Genomic DNA, 26,688 nt, shown 5'->3' with positions numbered 1-26,688 from the left:
ATTCTATGTTTTAAATTTACCTACATTCTAATTTAAAAAGTCAGTACCTTTATGAAAATAAGAAATTCTTGTTTAAGTATTTGTATTAATAATAATTACTGAAGGTAGTTATTACTGTAATGTCCCCTATCATGAATATAGAAAGGAAAATAAACTACAAAACAACTTAAAAGCTCGGCTGAATGTCAATGTGTCAGCCCTGTATATAGGTCGATTCCCCATTTTATAAGAGAAATTTTAGGAAAAACCTTGACCTACATTCGGCCACTGGTCTGAAGATAAGCTTCTTTCTGATGATATTGAAGTTGAACACTTAACTAATAGTAATCCCCTTCCACCTATTTCTAACAAGAGTGTCCGGACTGTGGTTAAGGGAAGCAGAAGATCAAGAAGGAAACTTGTTGAAGGTAAAGCGGCTAAGGTGAATAATATAAAAGCTGTTCTTGGAACTGCTAGTGACAACACCAATCTATTGAGACCCAAAAATAAAGTAGTTTTTATTACTAAATTCAATCCCTCTACTTCATCTGATGTCATTAGAAATCTGGTGAGGAAATTAGTAGGTAATGTTGTATATACTAAGCTGAAAATCAAGAAAGAATGATATAGTTCTTTCCATCTTGTTGTTCCAGATAAGCACTTTGAGAAAGTCATGTCTGCTGATACATGGCCTTCTGGTATTTTGATTTTGACGTTCTATGGCTCATTAAAATCTGAGCAGAAATTTATACTCTATGTTTACTAATGTTATACTCCACGTTAAATGTATACTGTATGTTTGTGTGGAGGAGTTAATTTACTTCTTGGGAATCACTACTTCAGTCCTGATATTAAGTCTGAATATTTTGTAGTTTAGTTGATAAAATTGACATTAGTTCTTATAACTTTTTTGTCATTGGTGATTTTAATGCCCCAAATATAAAAAGGGATAGTAAAAATTTAAGTAGTGGGGCCCTCTTTACGCTAAGAAGAAGGTTGATTTATTGTTTAATTTTCTGGATGACCTTAACTTAGATTAATATAATTTCCATTTATTTGTTGGAGGTTCATCCATCTTAGATCTCGTTTATCTAATAATAATGTCGATGTCCAGTTGCAGGCTGACCATCTTGTTTCTCCAGATCTGTCACATGATACATTCTCAAATAACTACCGGGTCTGAGCAATTATCGAAAAACCTGACCTTATATCTAATTTCCCCATGGAACCCTCTCAGTATTAACATCGTCCGCTGGCAGTAGGGCTCGAAGCGCATAGGATGCTGTACTACCCGCATTAGTAGTGAAACCGTCACCTTCACAGAGCGTGGTAGAAATTGCAGCATTGGCCTAATTTTTATTTAATCTATTAATAGGGATAACCTCTATTATCCATGACAAATTTATGCCATGCGGCACACGGTTCCTTCGTATAAACTGTGTTAACAAAACGGCGCCTACTTGACCAATATTCAGCCAGCAAGACAGCTCGTCTTCCAGGATTTCTAGACCATTGATAACGTTTTCTATGCTTATACATTTCTCGTCGCAATCTATCAAGTTCACTGGGCCATTAGACAAATAACTTTACAGTTCCGCTCACCCACGGCATAGAAGCCTCTGCTATTTCTATTAATTTTTCCTAAACACGCGTCACTGAGTTTCGATTAAGACCCTCGGCCATCCAATCTGTATTGCAAAGGAGGTCATCTAATTTCCTCCAATCAGCATTTCTTGTAAGCAATCTGCCCTCAGTTGAAGGAGCGATGGTCACTCCGGGTCCGAAGGAGAGGTATAATGTGATCAGCCGGTGATCACTAAAATGTTCATGAAAAAGAGACCAATTACTAATCCTGCCAGTAAGGCTTTCATTACACGAAGTAACGTCAATGTTAGCCTGCCCTCTCAAGATCTCAAAAGTGAAGAACCGGGAAGGCTGGTTCAGTACGAAAAGGTTCGACTCAACAAAAGCCTCCGCGTACAATCTACCTTTTTCATTTTTTAAAGAACTATACCAAAGAACAGATTGCGCGTTAAAACCCCTCGCTGCGGACTATAGTCACATTCGTGGGCTTGCCCGCGGTTCTTTGATAGGAGTAAGACGCGAGGATGTCAAGACCCCAAGGTAGTGAGGCTAGGGTAACTCTGGCCATGCTAGAGGATCAGCTATTAGTCAGGCCTGGGCGGAAGAGGAGAGCGAAAATTTTTCCGTTTCCCTCATGTTCAGATAGTGAAGGCTCCGAGATGGTTGAAGAGATTCCCATGCGGGAAACTAGAGGTGACCCGTTGGTCGAAGAATTTAAGGCGGCACAGGGCATACGTGGCAATTCTGTCGCGTTGTTGGCTGCGGCACAGCAGAGTATGGTCAATCTTCTAGATTTTGTCGAAATTACCCACAGCGTAAGGGCAGGGGCGAGGAGTAGGATATTGCCACGTCTACGGCATCACGACTAAGGGAAGATCGCTGTACAAGTTTATACTTGATCTGGGGGAATGGTATGCCTCGAGTTCGTTTTTAAGGGCAACGGGTGCCAAGGTGCTCGCCAACCATGCTAATTTGAACCAATATCTGTTTTGGTTCCGCCTGGCAGTTGATGAGCTGTGCGTCTGCGGGGAGGTCCAGTCAAATGAACACCTGATGTTTGACTGTTCTGCTCTTGTGGGGGGGGGGGGGTCAGAGACCGGGCCACCCTAGAACTTAGATGTTTAGGGGAAAATTGGCCTCACAAGTGGCGAGTCAATGTGGCGAGAGCCGCTTTGTCGGACCGTGTGGGAGTTCCTTGATGCGGTTGCTATGTTCAATCGACATCAGTAGGTTACTTTAAGGGAAAGACTCCTAACTCACTGCTGTGGGAAGCTAACCTTAAATTTATGGCTGATCACCAGCCAATTAGGTCTCCAAGCGCTTTAATATGGTGGACAGGTACTTGCTGGCATACAGCGACCTAGGCGTAACAGCGAATTACTGTCTAGACTAAGTAAATTTTAATTTATGGATGTCATATATATTTTTAGTAGATGACGGGGTGCGCCCATTTTATTAAATATAAGACTGTCCATCACATCCCGCGGGTGACGGGTTGCGGCTAGGCGACCCTTCAAGAATATCATAGTGGTTTTCTCCGCACTGAAAACCATCTTATGTTGAAGACTACACAACCTTAATACTTTATATGTCTGCGTTGCTCTGAGCTCTATCTCGGCACGCGAGTTGCACTCGACCAGCAGCAGCCCATCGTCGGCATAAGCCACGATGCGACAGCCACTGGTCATCCGCATGAGCAATCGCACTGGGCAATCGCATGAGAGAATCGAACTCAACGACTAAGACGAGTGGATCTAGAACACTGCCCTGTGGACAACCTTTAGACAGAGTCTTTCCTACCTCCGAACTGCCGTCACGAAGGACGACAGTTCTATCGCTGAAGTAACTCGAGAGAGGTCTAATCTCATTTAGCGTGCAACCACACTGCTGCAGTTGAAAAAAGGCAGAGGGCCACCACAAGTTGTTGAACGCCCCGGATATGTCCAAAAAGACACCGAGTACATACTTGCACTCGCTGGCGGAAGCCAAATCCATAACCTAAGAAGCGCGTCCTCTGTGCCCTTGCCGGGGCGGAAACCATACTGGTCGTCCATCAGCATATGGTTAGAAGTTAACCTACTATTAATGCGGAGGTACAAGACCTTCTAGAGAACCTTACCTACTACAGGCAAGAGCGTCAGAGGACGGTAAGAGTAACTTACAGTGGGATTCTTGTCGCCACCTTTGAAGAGCAATTTCAACACACCACGTTTCCAACACGCTGGGAAGTGCCCAGCAAAAAGAAACCTATTGAAAACTCTAGTCAGAGGACCGACAATCACGGGTAATTTGCGAACAAGAAGCTCCACTGTGACACCATCATATCCGGTGGCTTTATTCCTAGCCAGTCTACAAATTACTTGACGGACTTCCGCCTCAGTAATTTCTGAAGACAAAATCTCAGAGCGAAAACCTCCATCAGATGAGTGAGGACACGATCTTTATCTATAACAACACCATCATGAATCGAAAGAGCCGACAGAAGAATGTATTTTTTTCTCTTATGACCAAGATCTCGATAAACAACACCCCATGAGTCTTTATTTCCCTGCTATTGCCCAAAAGAGCGCCAGGAATCACGTTTAGAAGACCTAACCTTATGAAAATACTCGGTCCTCTTCCGATGATAATCCGCAATCAAGACTGCACGCCGATCAGGATCATCCGCACGCTGTGCGGCTCTCCTGAGCCGGCCCACAGTCCGCTTCATCGCTACTGCTATGTTTTTAATTGCTATTACATAATATTTTTGAGTAATTGCTTTATTAATAAGTTAACCAAATTAGTAATATAATAGATTTCTTACTTGAATTTCATTCATTAAAAATTTATTTTCACATTTAAATTTAATAATAGATTGTAAAAAAAAAATTAATATACTTTTACTAGTTTACAAGAAGATTCAGGTGTAACTTATTTTTGGAGATTAGTTGACTTTATGATGAAAAGGTAGCAGGTTCAATGTAAGCTCTGTTTGATTGATTCTGCAACCAAATATGCAGCTTGTAGGCCAAGCTAGTCAAAGAAAAAGCTTATTATTTCCAAGGGGTTAAGTTAGATTTGGTCAGCCACTGCTTCTTTGAATACTATCTGCTAATTAATGACATGTTTCCTACATAAACCTGATCCCTACACTCCATCATGGCGTAGAGTTTTGACTCAAGGGATAAACTAATAATAAATTTTATTCCTCACCTTTAATAAGTATATAAGAAACATTAAATAGAAAATTATATATAGCAGATCTTTTTCTCAAAAGCAAATCAGATTAAACATATAATAAATTATCTAGGTAGTGAAAGCCATACTCTCTTCTTTGCAGCAGATAAAATAGACATTGATGAAATGCACAGGAGGATCATGGTGCAATCCATCAGAGAACAAGTCAACAATATGCTTCCATTTCCAACTACCGTCTGAAATTGGAACCTTATCAGTGAAAAATGCAGAATTCTGGTTGTATAAGGAGACAGAAGAAGAATCAAGCAACTCAACAAAAGAAGAAGAATTTGTGATCACAGAAGTGGCTAAGCTTGATGTCAGTGGAAACGAAAGGGGAATATTCACAGAGAGAATTAAAGTTTCAGGTCAGTAAAAATATTGTAGATCATAACAAATTTTATTTTTCATAAAAATTTATTACAGTATTGAAATTTTTATCAAGTAGTATAAACAAGTTAAAAAGTAATTGTTAAGTGTAATTTCTTACTTTGTTATAGCAGTTGCTATGAAGCTCAGCCAGTTAATATTTATGGCTTTATGAACTTTCCATAAATTTTGTGCATAATTTTACAATTTTAAACTGCAACCGGTATGTGATATACACTGTTTGCTTATTAATTAATTTATGAAGATAATGTTGATTTCCACTCGCCTTCTTGTGAGGAAAGCTGAAAATTCAAGGAAAGGCAGACCAGTTACATTTTATTAGCTTCCTTAAAAACATCTATTTCTACTATTCTGCTGTTGAGTTCTAATTAAAAACACAGTATAATCTGTGATCCAGTGATGTAATAAGTTACGCTCTATCAAATGACTGTTACATCTGCTACTGTGCCCTGCTTTAACTTAGCTGTAAAAGTAATCTGGAAAATTTCAGGATTTGTGAGAATCCACCTCAACTGTTTGAAAGTTTTAATTTTTTTTGTTTTAAAGTTCAATTTTTAATTGATGATTCAAGCTAACTCTCATTTATAAAGAAAGTAACAACTTTCTCAAAAGCAAATTGCACATAACAATGCACATTTGCACATAACAATGTGCAAATGATTTATTTAAGTAAATTTACAAATTTAATATATTTTTTAAATTCTATTTGTAACATCTAAAGGAATAATACTGGAATATATGCTCGTAAATTAAAAAACATATCCTTAATAAAACTATTATGCTATCTTATTTATTGCTCTAAAAGACTAATTAAGCTGTCAAAATGCTGAAAAATTAAGAAAACTATAGATTGACTTCATTAGTCAATCAATTATTATGCTTGTAGTCTTAATTTTTTTTATAAAAATGTTTACTAGCGTTAATCTATAAGTAATATATATTTTTATCAATGGATTTACTCTTACGGATGACCATAACAAGCAGCATTAGTCTGAAAAATGGGAAAACATATTTTAATACATTCAAGGTATTCATACAGAATTCTGAATAAACTGTGTATAAATTCTTTAGTTAAGCAAATGAAAAAGAGAACGTTATTTCAAAAATATATGATTACAGATTAAATAATGACAGAAAAATGTATTTCAAAGATCGGTTAGAGTAAATTAATGTTTTGAAATGAAAAAAACAGTAAGAATCACATTCATAAACTTTACTTGGTCAAAAATATAATATATGTTATTGGTTGCAAATTTTGAATTTGTACATCAAGAATTATTTTAAAATATATTTTTCATCACAAAAATACATTTATTTGACTGACTCCTACTTTTTTTTTTTAACAGATGGTTGGATAACAGCAGATTTAACAGCAGTTGTAAAGAAGTGGTTGGAAGTGGAAGGAGAACTATCACATAAGATTTACATTTCATGTCCAACATTTACAATGGGAATAAGGCCTCCAGTTTCTCTGCTACCAAATCAAAAGCCATTCTTAAAAATCACTGTGAATTATTCCAACAAAGTAAGTTACCCTTTTTTTAATACATAATTACAAACATATTTTTAAGTACAGAGTGAATCAGCAGGAAAGGGAAATAGTTTAGAAGCTAATTCTAGAGCTTGAAATAAGGAAAAACGTTCATAAAAACATATGTCCTAAAACGCTTTGTTATTGAGTTTCAGCTAGTGAAAGATTTCGGCTGGGTTCAGTTTCCGCGCTGAAAAGAGCTGACATTTTTAAGGTTTTATAAAAGGGGTAAACTCAATGAATTCTTGTGGTTTTTCGGTGGCAAAAAAACGTTTTTTAATGTTTGAAGTTCAATAACTCTGTTGAATGACTAACAAATGATTAAAATTTAATATCAAAACTTGTAGAATTTAATTCTAAGAATATTGATTAATAAATTCTAGGGAAAACAAAAAAAGAAGAAAACAACTTTTTTTATTAAAAATAAAACTTAACATAAAAATATTATGAATTTGTAAAAATTAAAAAGAGCTGAATCGTAAAGTACTCGTATCTTGAAGAATTTTTAATAAGCTTTGTGAGAACGGTATACTTTCCAGCGCTCATGATTCATCTGAACATCAACCGGTACGCGGTGATGAAAGGGAAAACATTCTTCAGGTGGTACATCTTAGTCCTGCAAGAGCACACGAAGAATTTCAACACGACTAAACATTCCATAAAGTACCATATTTGGTTTGCTTGGCATTACACCCGTCACCACCTCATTCGGTCGCCCTAAAGCATACGACCGAATGTCAGTGCCACCAACGGCTACTGAGCCTCGAAACAGTTTAGTGACCGAGTCCTATCTGACTCCTGGAGCTAACCTAAAAGCGTGAGCGGATAGGTAAGCATGGTACCATACACCACTCGCTTGCGTGTCCCACCGCCCACTTGTCAGATATCACTAATATTGGTAGGCGCACAAAGTCAACTACTAAAACATATATGAATATCAATAATTAAATATATCTTATCAAAGACAGCAATTCGCTGCCACGCCTAGGCCGCTGAATGCCAGCAAGCTTTAGTGTCAACCATTAAAGCGCTTGGAGGCCTAATCAGGCTGGTAGCCAGCCATATCTCTCGGTTAACTTCCCACAACAGTGAGGTAGGAGTCTTTTCTCTTAGGTAGACTACTGATGTTGGTTGAACAAAGCAACCACATCAAGGAACTCCCGAACGGTCCGACAATGTGGCGAGAGCCACATTGACTCGCCGCTTGTGAGGGCCAATTTTCCCTTTGACCTCTAAGTTCCAGGGTGGCCTGAGTTCTGACTCCCCCCCCCCCCCACCCCAACAGCTGGGCAATTGTACATCATGTGTTAGGTTGATTGGACTTCCCGCAGACGCACAGCTCATCAGCTGCCAGGCGGAACCGAAACAAATATTGGTTCAAATTTACTTGGTTGGAGAGCACACGGGTTCCCGTTGCCCTTAAAATCAAAGGAGAGGCATACCATCGCCCCAAATCCTGTATAAACTTATACAAGGATCTTCCGTTAGTCTTGGAGTCCCATTCTTGCTGCCATCCTTCCATCGCGAGATTGTAAAGTCTCCTCCGCAGGCGGGAGATGGGCAACTGTTCGAAATTTAGAACCGTTGCATTGAGATCACCGTTCCATTTCGCTACAGGCTCGGCTCAAAACCACATCCCAAATACCTCGGCCTCCCTGCCTCTTCGCAATTTCCACATAAAAAAATAAAGTACCATATGGAGAGTATTACATGCTCGTGGACTGCTCCTTATCACGTTCAGAAAGTTCAACCCCTCCAGCTAGGTAAACGTGCCGACGACTCCAGTTTTGTCAACGGGTTAAAAATAATTACAACTTAATCCCGTTCATACTATTTTCGGACGAAGCTGCTTCTTCACAATACGGCATAAACAACACACAGAATTCACATCGGTGGTCTAAAGAAAACCCACTTAATGAAGTCGAATCAAATTTCCAGCAACGATTTTCGGAGAAAGTTTGGTTTGACATTATCGACAACCCATTAATAGATCCTTTCATACTAGAACAACGTGTCTCGGGGAAAAATTATCTGGAATATTTTACAGTACCTGAAAATTTCTCATTGGCCAAACGAATTTACATGTACTGTCAATTTGATGAAGCGCCAACACGTTTCACGAATGAAGTTATTCAGTTCGGTGAAAAATTTACTGGTAAATGGAATGAACGTAAAGGGCCGATAAATTGGCCGCCTTGATCGCCTTACCTTACTCTCTAAGATTACTGTTTACGGGGATGGATGAAATGCGAGGTGCACAAGTAAAAAGTAGACACGCGTGATGAACTGATCGCTCGCATTCTCAATGCTGCTGCTTTATAATTAGATTGGCGACAGAAAATGTAAGGAAACGAGATAAAAAGTGCATGGATATTAATTTTGGAATTTTCGATTATTTATTGTAAATTAATACAATATAAACTACAGCTAGTATTTTTTTAAACTAAATTAAAATTATTTTAATTTTTCAAAGGTGTAAATTTGGCGTACTAAAAACATATGTTTTTATTTTTTGCAAACTCATAGCATTTTCTGTTGTTTTTTCTGTTTTGTTTTTAATAATAAAATTTTTTTCTTTTGGTTTTGCATAAAATTTATTAACATTCTCAGAATCAAACTCTACAAATTGTAATAATAAATTTTAAGCATTTATTAGTCATTCAATAGAGTTATTGTACTTCAGAACCAAAAAACGTGTTTTTTTGTCACCGAATTTTTCTGTTTTACGTTGGATATCATAAAAACTACGGGATATAAGTTCTGGGATCAGTTATATTCCATTTTCCAGTATAAAAAACATAAGAAACCATTGAGTTTACCACTTTTATAAAGCCTTAAAAATTTCAGTATGCCCTCATTTCATCGGGGAAATGAAATTCAGGCTAAATGTTTCGCTAACCGAAACTCGATAACAAAACGCTTTAATACAAGCTTTGTCTTTAGTAGATAACAAAGCGCTTTTGTATGAACTATTTTCTTTATTTCAAGCTCTAGAATCAGTTCCCAAATTTTTTACTTTTCCTACGGCATCGCATTGTATATAAATTTATCAACAAAAAATACTCCCTTTATGAATTATGACACCTTGCTGATGGTGAGGGGCTTGAGTATTCAGTGATACAGAATAGCTGGGCCTGAAGCTGCCACCCTATCGAGGAGGTATCTGTTGAGAGGCAGACTAAGGAATGATTCCTGAAAAAAAGGCATCCCAAGCCCGTAGGGGGAGACATCCACATTGTGATGTTACCGGTCGCCAAACGACTCCCCCCCCCCCCTTTATTTGAATGTATTTATTTGAATAATTAATACAGCTTCAAATAAAGGGCAGGCAGGAGTAGGTTTCGTAATGAACAAGGAAGAGAATAGAGTATTTAAAAATGCATAGCGACAGAATCATTGTAATAAAGCTAAATTAAAACCTAAGCTGACAACGATTGTTAACGTCTATATGCCTACAAGCGCCCATGGTGATGAAGAGGTAGAGTGTGTATACGAAGAAATTGACGAAACAATTAAACACATAAAAGGGGATGAAAATTTGATAATAGTTGGAGATTGGAATGAAAGCAATGGAAAAGTAAAAGAAGGAAATATTTTGGGTGAATATGGACTGGGCAAGAGGAATTAAAGAAGGGACCGACTTACAAAGTTTTGCACGAAGTATAATTTAGTAATTGCCATCACCCAGTTTAAAAATTATAATAGAAGAATATGCACATGGAAAAAGCCAGGTTACACTGCAAGGTATCAGATAGATTATATCATGGTTAAACAAAGATTTAGAAATCAACTCATCTACTCCAAAGCGTACCCTGGAGCAGACGTTGATAGCGACCATAACGTAGTGATAATAAAATGTAGATTGGGGTTTAAAATTCTGAAGAAAAGGTATCAGATGAATCGGTGGAATTTAGAGAAGCTTGATGAAGAGGAGGTAAAGAAGATTTTTGGGCAGGACATTGCAAGAGGTCTGAGAAAAAAGATAAGGTAGAAAATGTAGAAGAAGAATGGAAGAATGTTAAAAAGGAAATTCTTAAATCAGCAGAAGCGCACTTAAGCTTAACTAAGAGAACTGGTAGAAAACCTTGGATGGCAGAGGATATATTGCAGCTGATGGATGAACGTAGAAAATATAAGAATATTAGTGATGAAGAAAGTAAAAGGAACTATCGACAATTAAGAAATACTATAAACAGGAAGTGCAAACTAGCGAAAGAAGAATGGATTAAAGAAAAGCGTTCAGAAATGGAAAGAGAAATGAACATTGGTAAAATAGACGGAGCATACAGGAAGGTTAAGGAAAATTTTGGGGTACATAAATTAAAATCTAATAATGTGTTAAACAAAGATGGTACACCTATATATAATACGAAAGGTAAAGTCGATAGATGGGTGGAATATACTGAAGAGTAATACGGAGGAAATGAATTAGAAAATGGAAGAGGAAAAAGAGGAAGTTGAGGAGGATGGAATGGGAGAAACAATACTGAGGTCTGAATTTAAGAGAGCATTAAAAGATTTAAATGGCAGAAAGGCTCCTGGAATAGACGGAATACCTGTAGAATTACTGCGCAGTGCAGGTGAGGAAGCGATTGATAGATTATACAAACTGGTGTGTAATATTTATGAAAAAGGGGAAGTTCCATCAGACTTCAAAAAAAGTGTTATAGTCATGATACCAAAGAAAGCAGGGGCAGATAAACGTGAAGTATTCAGAACTATTAGTTTAACTAGTCATGCATCAAAAATCTTAACTAGAATTCTAAATAAAGAAAAACAAACCAACGTACATGACATTTATATATCTAGAAAATGCATTCGATAGCGTAGAATGGAATAAAATGTTCAGCATTTAAAAAAAATAGGATTCAAATACAGATATAGAACAATTGTTAACATTTACAGGAACCAAAACAGCAACAGTAATAATTGAAGAACATAAGAAAGAAGTCGTAATAAGAAAGGGAGTCCGACAAGCATGTCCCCGATCCCCGTTACCTTTTAATCTTTACATGGAACTAACAGTGATGTTAGAGAACAATTTAGACCCATAGTAACAGTACAAGGTGAAAAGATAAAGATGCTATGATTTGCTAATGAAATAATAATTTTAGCTGAGAGTAAAAAAGACTTAGAAGAAACAATGAACGGCGCGGATGAAGTCCTACGCAAGAACTACCGCATGAAAATAAACAAGAACAAAACGAAATTAATGAAATGAAATTAACGAAGATGGACCACTGAATGTAAAAATAGGAGTAGAAAAGATTGTGGAGGTAGAAGAATTTTGTTATTTGGGAAGTTGAATTACTAAAGATTGACGAAGCAGGAGCGATATAAAGTTCCGAATAGCACAGGCGAAACGAGCCTTCAGTCAGAAATTTGTGTACATCAAAAATTAATTTAAACGTCAGGAAAACATTTTTGAAAGTATATGTTTGGAGAGTAGCTTTATATGGAAGTGAAACTTGGATGATCGGAGTACCTGAGAAGAAAAGATTAGCTTTTGAAATGTGGTGCTACAGGAGAATGTTAAAAATCAGATGGGTGGATAAAGAGACAAATGAAGAAGTGTTCCGGCAAATTGATGAAGAAAGAAGCATTTGGAGAAATATAGTTAAAAGAAGAGACAGACTTATAGGTCATATATTAAGGCATCCTGGAATAGTCACTTTAATATTGCAGGGACAGACAGAAGGGAAATATTGTGCAGGCAGGCAACGGTGGAATATGTTGGAACATGTCAAACAAATTGTTAGGGATGTAGGATGTATGGAGTATACCGAAATGAAACGACTAGCACTAGATAGGGAATCTTGGAGAGCTGCATTAAACCAGTCAAATGAATGAAGAAAAAAATAAAATAAAATAAAAGATCTTAAAATCGACGGCTTGCATAAAACAACAATTATATTACGTAACCATCACATGAGATCACAGTTGTAGTGTAATTGTGATGCACAAAAAGATATTATCAGTGAGAGAGTGAAAATAAATTTCACTAATATTGGGAAGTCAATATAGAAATTATGAACAATTTTTCTCGTGAAAAATACAAATTAAAAAAAATATATATATTACAAATGAAACTTCAACATACTTTTCATGTTATAACAAGGTTTTATTATGCTGTAGCCGCACTGATGACAATTACTCAAAACAAATCATTTTCAGTTCTTGATAATAAACTATTATACTTCAACACCAGAATCATTAATTTACTATAATAATAAACTATCCTAAAATTTAATCAGTATAATTTGAATTGATTTCACAAAACCTCATCACATGTACAAGGTAAGAATACAGCAATTTACTCAGAAGATTCATATATACCCTATCATCAAATGAAATAATTATTTTCACCTTCTCAAGTACAATAAATATTTATAACTAACTATACATAAATTTGTTAATATGTTTAAATAAAAACTAAGAAGAATATTTTTTTATTAATTTTGTAAGCCAACAAAGTGGAATTGACAAGATGTTTTTAAATAATCGATGGATGAAGCCGTTACTTGACGAAAATCCATTGTAATACCTCCAGTGCCTAATACTCATTTATTCGATTCATAACTCCTGAAGAAAATCGTATATATGAATACCGAAATAGCTAATTTGATTTTTTAAATAGATTCTGTGAAAATCTAATACCATATTTTGTTTATTTTGTTTTGTTAAGATGTTTTTACTTGTAACAAAAACGATAAAGACTTTAAAATAGTCCAGTCAGAAAAGTTTTAACGTAAAATGCAATTATAAAAACATTACATCTTGTTATCCAAATATAAACAACAATGCTTTTGTTATCTGTAATGATTTACATTGAAGATTACGTAAAATTATTAATTTATAGTGACAAATCTTGTTTCACTCTGAATGGTCACAATAATTGTTTAAATATTTTATTATAAGCAAATTAATATGTATGAAACTTATTTTATTTCAATTTTTTTATTAGAATCACAGACACAAGAGGAATGTGGTAAACTGTTCTCCAGGAATTGATGAATGCTGCAGGGAGAACTTAAATATCTCTTTTGCCGATTTAGGGTGGGATTCATGGATTTTTCAACCGAAAACATATAATGCTTATTTCTGTAAAGGAAGCTGTTTGCCTCCGAGCTCAGTAACAAATGGAAATCGTTATCATTCTATAATTAAGGTATGTAATATTGTTATCAAGTTATTATTTACACTAGATCCGCCATATTTAATCACTTATTTTGTTTTACATAGGAAGGTGGACATATGACATATGATTTCGATTTAAAATTTTACAAGAAAAACACTGATGAAACCCGTTTTTCTGCTAATATTTTCGTTATCGAGTTAAAAGCATTCAAAGTGGCGAAGACGGAAAAATTATGTTAACAATAAAATCCACTGCATGACAATTTTATTGCATTTTACATTCAAATGCATACAATAACGAACTTAAAACAGTGCTATAATATTGATAATAACAAACAATAACTAATAATTTACAATAAAATAACATATTAAACGGCTATGTAAAACGATATTATTTACTTTAAATATTACAATATTTAATTTTAAATGTTAAATAAATATTTTCTGTCGTAAATTAGTAATGAAATAAATTCTGAAAGCATACCGTTCTTCAATAAATGTTTAAAATGTTTCCCCCTACAGCTTGGCAGTGGCTAACCTCAAGTAACATCCGTTTATAACTTACTGTATCATGTCTGGTGGTACACGAGCATATTCGTCAATTATTCTTCTGTTCAATCGCTTGAATTACCATTACAACATTAAACTACACTAAGTATATTTTATATATAATACGGCAACTACAAAAATAATTTTTTTTCCAACACGACAGTAACACGGTAGCGAATAACGCAATTTCAGCGCGAATTACAGCGCAAACTCTGCAAGATAACCCCCAAAACGCAAAATACAGTACAAGAATTTACAAATATACAAATTACACTACAAGTTAAAAAAAATGTACTTACACTACAAAAGAAATACAACATAGCATTACGACGCCGTTTTTTTTGGTTTTTTTTTTAACGTACACGTTATCATGTAGACATAAACAAATCCAAGAAAAACAACATGATAAATAACCCGACGCAAATTACATTACGAAACGAACTACTACACGAATAACACTACGAGATTACACTACGAATTCCACCAGATCTCGTCCTCCACCTTCCTGGACATGGAAGACGATATAAACCTGGCCACTACCGCCCAGGACTTCTTGCTTCGGAGCATGATGTCACCTATCTTGTCCGGGGAGATATGACCTACAACCCGGACATCTCTTCTCTCTCTCTCTCTCTCTCTCTCCCAGCGTGGGCAGTCGAAGATAGTGTGCTCGGCGGAGGTGGACACCGCCAAGCAGTACCCACACTCACGGGTGTCTCTCCTCGCCCTCACGTAAAGATAAGAATTAAACACCCGTTACCGCTGAAGAATTGGGAGAGAAAGTAATCAAGCTCCTGCCAATTTCGGCACACCCAACCCTTGACGTCGGGCAGCAGCCTCCAGGTCCAGGCTTCTATGTTGTCATCGCCTAAGAAGGTTCTCCCTGGCCACACTGTGGGCGGCACCCTCCTTCCTCTCACACCGCTCCTTGGCCATCAGATCCAGGGGGATGATTCCTGCCAAGATCATAGCCGCCTCGTATGAGACGGTTTTGTAAGAGGAAATGACCATTAAGGCCATTCTCTTAAGTAACCCCTCCAGAATCCCTACCTCTTGCAACCTTTAAACCCGCCTCCCAGACCTGGACTCCGTACAGGATGGTTGAGTCCACGACCAACGCCAGTAGCTTCCTCTGACTGCCGCGGACCCCCAATATTTGACTCTACCTTAGTGGCAGTTTATTTGATATGTACCTGGAAGGTCAATCTTTTGTACAACCAAACCCCCAGGTACTTAACTGCTGGCACCGGAACGATGACCTCGTCCTTTACCTTAAATAATATCTCCTCCTCCAAGCGAAGACGATAGCCTGCGTCTTCTCCACTGCAATCTGCAGGCCACTACTCTTCATCCAGCCTACGATGCTCCTGATCCCATTGTTACATTTAGCGATCAACTATCTCTCAGACCTGGCGGTCACCAGAAGAGCAAGGTCGTCTGCATACGTCAGGGTCTCCGCACCTTCCGGCAGCCCCAACCTCAGGACCGAATCATAGGTCACGTTCCATGGAAACGGACCCAGGGTGATCCCTGAGGAACACCTGCCGTGACGCTCTTACGCACATGCACTCCCTCAGAATCGTACACAATAAATCTATCGTAGAGACAGCTATGTAGGATCCTCCTTAGCTTCCCGCTAACCTTCCATTCTTTCAGTGCACCCACGGCCATCTCCAGAGGGAATGAATTGAATGAATTTTTGACGTCAAACAGGACGAGGCCAGCCATTTTCCTCGTCTTGTTCGTTCCTGCAAGAGCGTTTCTAACGGTGCCAAAGACCCTACTAACGGCGTCCAGAGTAGACCTGCCCCTTCGGAAGACAAACTGGTTATCCGCCAGACCGCCAATCACCCTTCTCTCTTCTTCTAACCTAGCCAGAAACAACTGTTCGAAAAGTTTACCCCCTCATTTAAAAGGCATATAGGCCGGTAACCCGAGGAGTCATACCGAGGAGACATACAGGCAGCATTTCCTTCCTTGTGTTGGAGTTCTATCCTGTATGCGATGGAACGCCGCAGTGTTTCCCGTAGCCCTACAGGCCGTAGTGCGTGGCTATTTGTCTAACGGTACGGCTCTGTTTACAGATGCGTACCTAGTTTTTGAAAAGTCCGTCACCAGGGGAAGCCCGCAATGTTCCGTTTTCTGTCTCCTGGTGTGGAACCTGGTATTTGACGGATTACTGTGACTAACATTCCCAGAAGAGGTCACAGCCCAGGCTTTCGCCGATGACTGTCTACTGTTAGTTCGTGGTAATTCACGACCGTAGCAAGAAGACCGGGCGCAGGCGGGTTTGTCTACCGCGAAGGGCTGGATGGATATGCTTTCTTTGCCTAAAACGAGGTAGATGCTACTCAAGGTTGCAGACAAATTATCGGACATTCATAACACCTACATTAAGTATACCTAGTTGTTTTGTTTGATGAGAAGTTCATGTTTAACAACCACATTAGGCAAGTAGCAGCGGAGGCCGTCTCAGTGATGCACAAGCTTAGGAGGATTGCACAAAAGGATTACCAGCTGTCGGGAAGTCATTTGTACATGGTGTACCGAGGTGTCTTCGAACGTATGGCCTCTTATGCAACGTCCGTTTGGGTTTCTATAGGGTGCTCAGAAATCGAGCACTTATTCAGAATTTAAAGAGTGCCCAACGCAGAGAATTAATAGTACTCACTGTTGTTTTATACAACCTCTTACGAGGCTATCTCCTTATTGGGAAAGCCTCCCCAATCGATGTAGTGGTGAAAGTTCGGGTGCCCATGAGAAAGTTGCAGAGGCAGGGAGGCCGAGGTATTTGGGATGCGATTTCGAGCCGGGTCTCTACCGGAACGGAACGGAGATCTCAATGCACCAGTTCTAAATGTCTAATAGTTGCCAATCTCCCGCCTGCGGAGGAGGCTTTACAGCCTCGCGATGGAAGCATATAAGTTATATAGGATTTGAGGGGACGGTATGCATCTCCTTCGTTTTTAAGAGCAACGAGAGCCCGAGTGCTGTCCAAACATATAAATTTAAACCAATATTTGTTTCGGTTCTGCCTCGCAACTAATAAGCTGTGCGTCTTCGGGGAGGTCCAGTGGAACGAACACATGATGTTCTACTGCCCAGCTCTTGGGGGAGCCAGGACTCAGGCCACCCTGGAACTTAGAGGTCAAGTGAAAAATCAGCCACTCATAAGCAGCGAGTCAATGTGGCGTGAGCTTCATTGGCATTAAGCGACCTAGGCATGGCAGCAAATTGCTGTCTTGACGAGATAAATTTTATTTATTGAATGTCATATATATTTTAGTAGTTGACGGGTTGCGTCTACCCATTTTAGAATATATGACAAGTGAGATGTGGGACACGAAGCAAGTTGCGTGTGACACCATGCTTAGTTGGCTCACGCAATTACGTTAGCTCTAGAAGCTATTTAAGGCACTGGTGGCTAAACTGATTCGAGGTTCAGTAGACTTTTGTGGCACAGACATTCGGTCTTATGATTTAGGCTGACCGAATGGGGTGGTGGCGGGAAAAATGCCATGCAAATCAATCAATCATAGACGAAAAACCAAAACACAAGGAAGGAAATGTCTACAAAAATTGCAGAAACATATTTACAGTAGTCGATTTCCACCTCATCAAGAGCTTATTACATGGCTTCATGAAAGGGGGATACCCCTTTCATGAAGCTATACTGGCCCCGAGTTAGAAGAGAGTTAATATCAATATATATAACGTGATATATGACAAGTGGGTGGTGGAACACGCAAGCGAGTGATGTATAGTACCATGCTTATTCCACTCATGCTTTTAGGTTAGCTCTAGGAGCTAGTTAGGACACTGGCCGCTAAACTATTTCGTGGCACAGTAGCTGTTTGTGGCACAGACATTCGGTCTTTTGCTTTAGGGTGATTGAATGTGGTAGTGACGGGAGAAATGCCAGGCAAACCAATGTGATAAAAAAAACAATGCTATTGGCATGACTTCTTACTACCTTTTCTATAAAAAATCTGAAAACTGCTTTCTTTTTTACTTTCTACCTTTCCCATGTCAGTTCTTTAATTAGATCCTGCTTTCATACTTTCCATACATTTATTTTAGAAGAAATATAGTGTACGATATTTTTAAAAAAAACTATTTTTTTTTTATATAATTAAAACTACATTGATTTTTTATATAAATATATATGAATAAATTAATTCAATTATTTTAAGAAATTGACTAAAATTTTTATTCTACACGTTAAGAAGTAATGAAACTTCCAATCTAACATTATTTTTATAATTTTTTAGCAATACAAACTGCAAAATCCACATAAAAAAGAAATCGTGTCATGTTGTACAGCAGAGAAGTTATCTGAACTTGAATTAATCTACATTGATGCACACTCAAGTCTCCACATAACAAAATTACCAGATATGGTGGTTGAATCCTGTGGATGCGTGTAGCAGCAACAGCAGTCATGAAAAAAACAATATTTCCCTTAACAGTATTTGTCCATGTACCTGGTATTAATAGAAAAAGCCAGTCCTATGGTAGGTAGTGTATATTTATGTTGTACTGGACAGAAATATTATTAAATTATATATAAATAGGAAAAGTAGCTTTTAAGAATTATTAAAATGGTTTTTGAATAATATTTAATGTGAATAGAATCAATTAACATTACTTAAGTGTACTGAAAGCCACTATATAGTTTTAAAAATTATTTTTAAGTTTTAATAATTAATTAAAAAATATAATTTTTTAAAGTCCATGCTTATGTTAAATCCAATCTATATTTTTTAAATTATATTACAATTGTGAAATGAATTCCAAAAAAAATCTTAAAAAATAAAAACAAAAATAATATCATGACACAGGTACTAGTAATTTTAAGTTATTTATTATTAATAAAAAAAATGTAAAACTATGATACAGTTAAGAAGAAAATATTTATCAGTTACAACAGTGCTACTGTAAATTTTCTTTAAACCATTATTTTTTATTATTTGGTCAAGTATAAGTTATTGTTTCATATTATCACTTAAATAAAAGCTTCACAGGAATGAGGATATGAACACAGACATACATATAAATGATTATATTGTATTATTATTCATTTTAATCCATTTTATTTTTTAAATGTATTAATATTACACATACCACCATTTATCATTATAGTGCTCAGACGTTTTATAATTAAAAATAATAATTACTCATTTTTCATACATGGGATAAAGAAATAATCAAATATATACAAAGGCTGTTTCAACCAGAAACACAGGATTCTAATGCTTACACACCAGGTTGGTCTACTGGTGAACGCGTCTTTCTAAATCAGCTGATTTGGAAGTTGAGAGTTCCAGCTTTCAAGTCCTAGAAAAGTCAGTTATTTTTACACGGATTTGAATACTAGATCATGGATACCGGTGTTCTTTGGTGGCTGGGTTTCAATTAACCACACATCTCAGGAATGGTCAAACTGAGACTGTACAAGACTACACTTTATTTGCACTCATACATATCATCCTCATTCATCATTTAAAGTACTGTATTACCTGAAAGGTAATTACCGGAGGCTAAACAGGAAAAAGAAGAAGGGTTCTAATGCTTGGATTACAGTCTATTCAAATTAATTGAATATTTAACATAGAAGAGAAGTTAATTACAAAGTCAAGTCATTTTGAGGATGTTTAAGGATTTTTTTTTTTCATTATTAGAAGTTTGAAAATGTTTTAACAAAAGTAAAATGCATCTACAATTGATTTCAGTAGCTGCAAGAAATATAAATGGACTGTTGAATTACTGACAGTTTATATTGGTAAAAATTATTATTTAAACAGCAGAAGTTCATGTTTTCAAAGAAGTCAATATTTTTTTTAAATATTTTTAAGGGAATTTTATGCATTCAATAAATCCATCCTCCTAGTCAAAATACTTTTAAATAAAATAATTTATATTATACAGACTGTTATAATGTATCGTTTTGTAAGCATTATGGTGGTGTATTCTAGCAAATATAATAATCCTCAAAATCAAGCAGTTGTTACCAAAGGAAACATATGTTTCATCACTACAAAATTTCTACTACTAAAATTAAATTAAAACAGCATGTATGCGCGCACACAAACACAAACACAAACACACACACACACACACACACACACACACACACACACACACACACACACACACATTAGCTACTATTAATTTTTTTATTAAGCAATTTTTTAAATCAAGCAACTTTAAAAATACAGTGTAACTCCTGTTTTATGTATTATATACATTCCATGACCATTCAATGTACACAGACCATTTAGTGGTTTAGAATAACTTTCTTAAAAAAAAAATCATAATTTATGTCCTCTTGATAAAAATTGTCAAACTTAATTTTCATATTTATTTAAAGTGTAACATTCATTCACCTACCCAGTACAAGCAAAAGTTTGACTAAGGTAGGTGAAACCAAAATCTTATTACACACTTTTTTTTTGGTGAGGAGGGGGAGTACCAGTTACGAATGCGCCATAGTGTCGGACTCGCCACAGGTTCTGCAAGGTGTTAATTAAAGCGCATATGTCTTTCTGTGCCCTACCGACTAAACCTAAACCTCCTCACCAACTCCCCCTACCAGGGCCAGATCGGCATTTAAGCATTACCACGGCCCTGGCAGGAGCTTTCAGAGTCCCTGTGCATCATCAATGTCACCAATCCATGCAAGTGCGGACCAGCGGACAGCTCAGCAGGGAACTGTCCTTCACTAATTTGTCCTCTGGTCATGCTCTTCTGCCTTTTCCCAGAAACTATCATTTCGCTGGTGGCAGTGTAGAAATCCTACCGAGTACCCAGCTCAGTCAGCCAGTTCTCTCTTCTATTTCCTTTGTACTGAGAATATTTGCTACCATGCTTGATACCAGTTCCTTTTGTCTAGTTTCTTTCAACATAAATTCTATCATATTTTCTGATGTCAAGCTGGCTAGTTCAGGCGAGACCCTAAAAGTATTCCATCTATCACAAACAAAGAACACATGTTCCAGAGTATCTTCCGCTCCACAATATATAGTCAGGTGAGGATCTTCTTTTGAACCAGCTTAGATATGCCCCAAATCTGCCATGGCCCGAGAGGAAGTATGACACCCCCACATCCCCTCCGAACTCAAGGTTCAAGTTGGGGAATCAGACACCTGATCTACGCTCATTTAGTTGAGGCTTCCCAGGACACCTGCCATTCTTCCAGCATTATTTGGTTTGTCTGTTTCTTGGGAACCCCATTGTGAATTTTGCAAATCAAATTTATTCTGAGGCTGATCGGTGGCACACCAGCTATTACTCTGACCACTGCCCCGGATACTGTTCGGTATGCCATAGCTGATGCAATTAACACTTACTTAAAATGACACATACTTAAAAAGAAAAGATCAGGAAGACATTTTTCCTAAATTCACTAACAGTTTATTTAAAATGCCTCAATAGATTACATAACATTAACATGAAGATAAATTCAAATTCTAAATTGATTGCAGAGGTAATAAGTATATTTGATTATATGGACAATGATTTTCAGATCAATGGGATATTTTGGACTGGGTGCCAGATTAGTAATTGTTTGTAAAAATAACATAATATCTATTATTCATGTATATTGAAAAATTGTATACACTTTTTGGATCTGTACGTGTATCTTTATTGCTGTTTACACAGTAATTCTAAAATGGTTTATCAAATATCCATAAAATTTTCTACACATCTCACCAATATCTTTGTAAAGTTCAAAGATAAGTTGAACTGATCGAAAATTTCATGGTTTAATGTAAAATATATTATCATTTTTTTTTGTTAGTTTATATACAGTATTTCTAAATAAAATCTCTCAATATTTGAGTCTATTAACATACACCCAAGCATATCGCTTCAAAAACTTTCTGCAAGTTTTTTCACATTGAAATATTATTTATTTTTTTCCATAGAAAACCTGCAAATTATTTAAAATAACTTGTTTTATTTGGACATTAATATTTATTATTCATTAAATCTAATAGTCAATTTTAACTTTTTGAAGTACACACAATTCTCATAGGTAAATTAAAGACTTACATTATTTTATTTTTCAATATTAATTTTTAAACATTTTGAGATACAACGAATAAAATTTTGAATTCTATTTAGTTAACAGTTTTTTGTAAAATGATTAACATAAATCATAGTTAAAAAATAAATTATTTTATAGAACACATGGTTTTATAGAGCTGATTTAAAATATATATATTATATATATAATGGGTGCTCTTCACATTTTATAGTTATATCTCATATAACAGAAATTAAAAGAAAGTGGTAATCAAGTGGTGTAATACAGCACTGTGTAATATTATGAATTAGTTATTTAAATAATATCCTTAATTTTCTTAATATTTTAAAAATAATTAGTAATAAGAGCATTCCTTGTGGTTCTTTTAATTACAGTACAATATTGATAAAGAATACTTTTGGTGCTGAGAAATCAAATATACATAAAAAAATTCTACTTTACTAATTAATTAATATATTTTATTCATTACATCTGTTTATAAACATTGAATCTATGTAATCATAAAATGTCAAAAATAGCAAAAAATGTGACAGCAAATCCAATACACATTCTAACAAGATTTTCTACTTGTACATCTTTTTATGACAAAATATTTTATTGATATATACAGATACATATTGGGTTGAAATTTTATAATCCAAAATTTCTTTTTAAACACTACAAACTTAATAACAGAGGTTTGAAATAGGTTATCTGCGCTGAAGAAGAGGTAGGATAATAGAGTATACTTCAGAAAATTCATTTTATTATCACTGAATCAGAAAAACCAATTAAAACAACAAAAATTTTACTAAAAACTTTCAGTATATCTAAAGAACTGGAAAACAATGACAAAAAATATACAGGAACTTAACAGAACATGAGTTAGTTATTCAAAGTTATTAAAAACTATTTAAACATTTAATCAACATGCCTGTGTTTCAGGAAAATATACAACATTATTTTTTATAGCTATAGGCTTATTTTTAAGGAAGATGGAAATTTGTTTCTCTATGTTTTTCTTTTTTGATTGAAAAGTATTTCAACCAGAAATTTTTTTACTTTAAAATTAATATAATAATCTAGACCCCAACTTAATTTTATCATCAGAACATAAACTACATGATGAACACCATTCTATTTCATAGCACTTGAATTTATTTTAATATTTACATTTTGTTTTTATTTAAAAAGTGTTGTAATAAAAATGTTTAGGTAGAAATAGATTTTGATAAATTACTACAATCTATTAAAAATTGAAGTAGTATTGATAAATGTATTAATTTACTCATTAAAATACAACATTGTTTGATTAACATTCTCAAGACAAACTGAAAAAAAAAACAGCCTGATAAATTCATCTACAATAGTAGCAAGAAGTGTTATTTCATCTACTTCCACAGAGTTTACAGTTATATAATAATAAAATCTATACCTATAACAAAATTTATGCATAATAAACTTTACAACTGTATCTACTTTTTTATATTAAATGTAAAGTAATGAAAAAACAAATTATGATTTAAGTTATTTTAAGTATCAGTTGTTATTTATTCATAGAGTAACTAATTTGAAGAAATTCATACAAAATTAATTATTTGTAGTTGAAAATTTGTAATTCAGCTTCAGATAACTAATACACTGTACATGTTCCTGAGCATTTATAAAAATTAATTAATAAAACTAATGTTCCTTTTTTTTATACATTATATATGTAAATATTTATATATGTATACATATATGTCTATAATAAATTTACTAAAATTATTTATTTATTTACAGTATGACCAGTTTCCTTCAAGTGAAAATCTATAATTTTACAGATTGATTTCCTTACATTAGTTAATACAACTGGATTTGCTCAAGTCAGTGTCAATATTCCCACTAATTGTTTAATCCTTTTAGGAGCAAGAATATCGTATGACAATTCCCTATACATCTTACAGAATGACCATTTTTAAAAATTACAGTTCATAAAGACACTAGAAAATATTTTTTACCCTTATTTTATTGTATATAAGAAATAAATTAAAAATATATTCAATGTTGGTAAATACTGACAAAATAACTACTAGTAAGTTAAAAAATAATCACACATTTGACACACACAGTTTTAGGAAATACAACTCAAAATTCCATTTTATCTAAAATAAAATTCAAATGCTTATCACTAAAATAAACACTATTTCATTAAGAATGGAAAACCCATTAATGGTAAGTGAATTAGATTTACCTAACTTACCCACATGCACACACACATCATTTTGATAATTACACTAGTCAACAAAATTTAATTTTTTGTTCGTTAAATAAGAGTGAATAGCTGATTCTTATAGAATTTTTTATGCTGATTTCATATATGTTAATAGACTTTTTCATTGGGATCAGTTTTTTTTAACTGAAATTCTTTAAAACAAAAATCTATGGTGAACATAGTATGACAATACATTACATGCCTCTGTATTCACCTAAAATCTATTTCTTTTGGATTTTCTATAGTAGGTAGATCCTTCTTTAGATTCCAACAGTAGTCGGCTAATATTTTTGGGTTCCATTTTACCTGGTATCATGTTTTCATTGTAGATATCTTCTGATGAAAGCGTTCTCCATGTTCATCATTGATAGTAGCGAGATTGTTAGAGAAAAATTCAAATGTGAATTTAAGAAATGGATTTTGAGTGAAGTGTTACACACAAGTTCTTTGTAACTTTGAAGGAGTTCACTCACAAGTTCTCTGTAGTTACTGGATTTTTGGTTTCCAAGTTAGTTGTTACCACATTTTCAACCTCCATGCAGCTACCTACCTCCTACCATGCAGCAACCTCAAAGTCATTCAAACATTCTTCAAATGCCAAATCACACATTAGTTTTCTTATTTATGGTCCAACAAATATACTTTCCTTTATTTTAGCACAGCTTATATTAGGGAATTTGTTTTTTAGAAATTGAAACCCTGCACCATTATCATCCATTTCTTTAACAAAATTTTTGAATAAAACTAGCTTAATGTGTAGTGGCGTAAGATAAAGTTCTTCTGGTTTTACTAATGCCCGACTAACAATATTCTTCTCTCATCAAGCAGTATTTCTGCTTGATTCTTTGGTAAATTTATATCACGAACCAGATCATTTAATTCTGACTGATTAATTAAATGGAGTTCAGCATATCTATTTTCTAAAAAGTTTGGATCTCTTTCTTCATCGCCTGATAAGTCAGCACAAGATTCGACATTTTCATCTTTATCTAAATTCCACGTTTCTGGTGGTACTATAATTGGAAGCTCTTGGCTACGTGGCACTGGCCACATGGGAGAGGGAATATCAGAGTATTTAACAGTATGTCTGGTTTCAGCTGTTATCCAGATATCTTTATTACACGAAAATAATAGTCTGTGCTGTGATCCTTTGGTTCTCTCTAAACCATTGGAATTGCAAATGGCATGTGATGAGATCCATTTAGCCAACCACTCAACAATATTACAGAACAAGCACAACAAATACGAGGAGACCAAGATTTGTCCTGATCATCTAATTTACATCTAAAATATAGTTCATGCGACTTTTTTGTCAGTGGAGTTATATTTCTTTTCTGAGACTTTTTTACCTCACCACAGATGTAAAAAAATTGTTTGGATGATTAATGAAACTGTGAAGCATTGTTAATACATTATAATAACTAATATTGTTTAAAAAGAAACACTTTATAGACTCACTAATTTAATTAACTTCTCTCACTTTACTGAATAAAATATACCAGCAAATACGAAAGCCAGCTACAAAACTGAATTTTACACACATGAGAATTTGCACTTGAATGAGGATTAAAAATATTTCTCTAGTCTGCACAATAGTTTATATATAAGTAAATATAAATGACAGAAATAACTAATGAGTGGGTGATATGTTTATAGTAAGATGAAAATAGGAAGTGTGAGTCACATTCTTGTTCAATTTAAGTAGTGTGTAAATATTAAACATGACTATGTCTAACAAATCAATGTGACAACAATTAAGGGACTATAATAAATAAACAAAAACTATTTAATTGATAAATAATGTAATAAAATACATTCACAAAATGCTATGCTTATAGAGTTCATGCAAGATAACTACATGAAAATAAGAATGGTAGTTACAAAAAAAAGTAAGCCTGATAGAAGAATTCTGATTTCATATTTGAAATCAGCATGAAAGATACTATAAGAATCAGTTATTCACTCTCATTTAACAAAATCAGCGTTATGGTAGATTTATTGCTATACTGAATCATT

At 35.1% G+C, this 26,688-nt stretch overlaps 1 protein-coding gene across 1 annotated transcript in view; it reads left to right on the top strand.

The window, feature by feature from the left end:
* Positions 1–20,546, top strand: part of daw (activin beta chain dawdle) — a 73,048-nt gene extending 52,502 nt beyond the window's left edge. Inside the window, exons 2-5 of the mRNA XM_075362342.1 lie at positions 4,917–5,150; positions 6,519–6,697; positions 13,668–13,871; positions 18,661–20,546. Of these exons, the coding sequence (XP_075218457.1) occupies positions 4,917–5,150; positions 6,519–6,697; positions 13,668–13,871; positions 18,661–18,816 (773 nt within the window). The 3' untranslated portion in view covers positions 18,817–20,546. The remainder of the gene's footprint in view (positions 1–4,916; positions 5,151–6,518; positions 6,698–13,667; positions 13,872–18,660) is intronic.
* The last annotated feature ends 6,142 nt before the right edge of the window (positions 20,547–26,688 follow it).

Source organism: Lycorma delicatula, chromosome 4 (genome assembly GCF_047948215.1).
Source record: "Lycorma delicatula isolate Av1 chromosome 4, ASM4794821v1, whole genome shotgun sequence".
Classification (NCBI taxonomy): domain Eukaryota; kingdom Metazoa; phylum Arthropoda; class Insecta; order Hemiptera; family Fulgoridae; genus Lycorma; species Lycorma delicatula.
The sequence above is the reverse complement of the archived record's forward strand: the minus strand, read 5'-3'. Positions and strand labels throughout refer to the sequence as shown.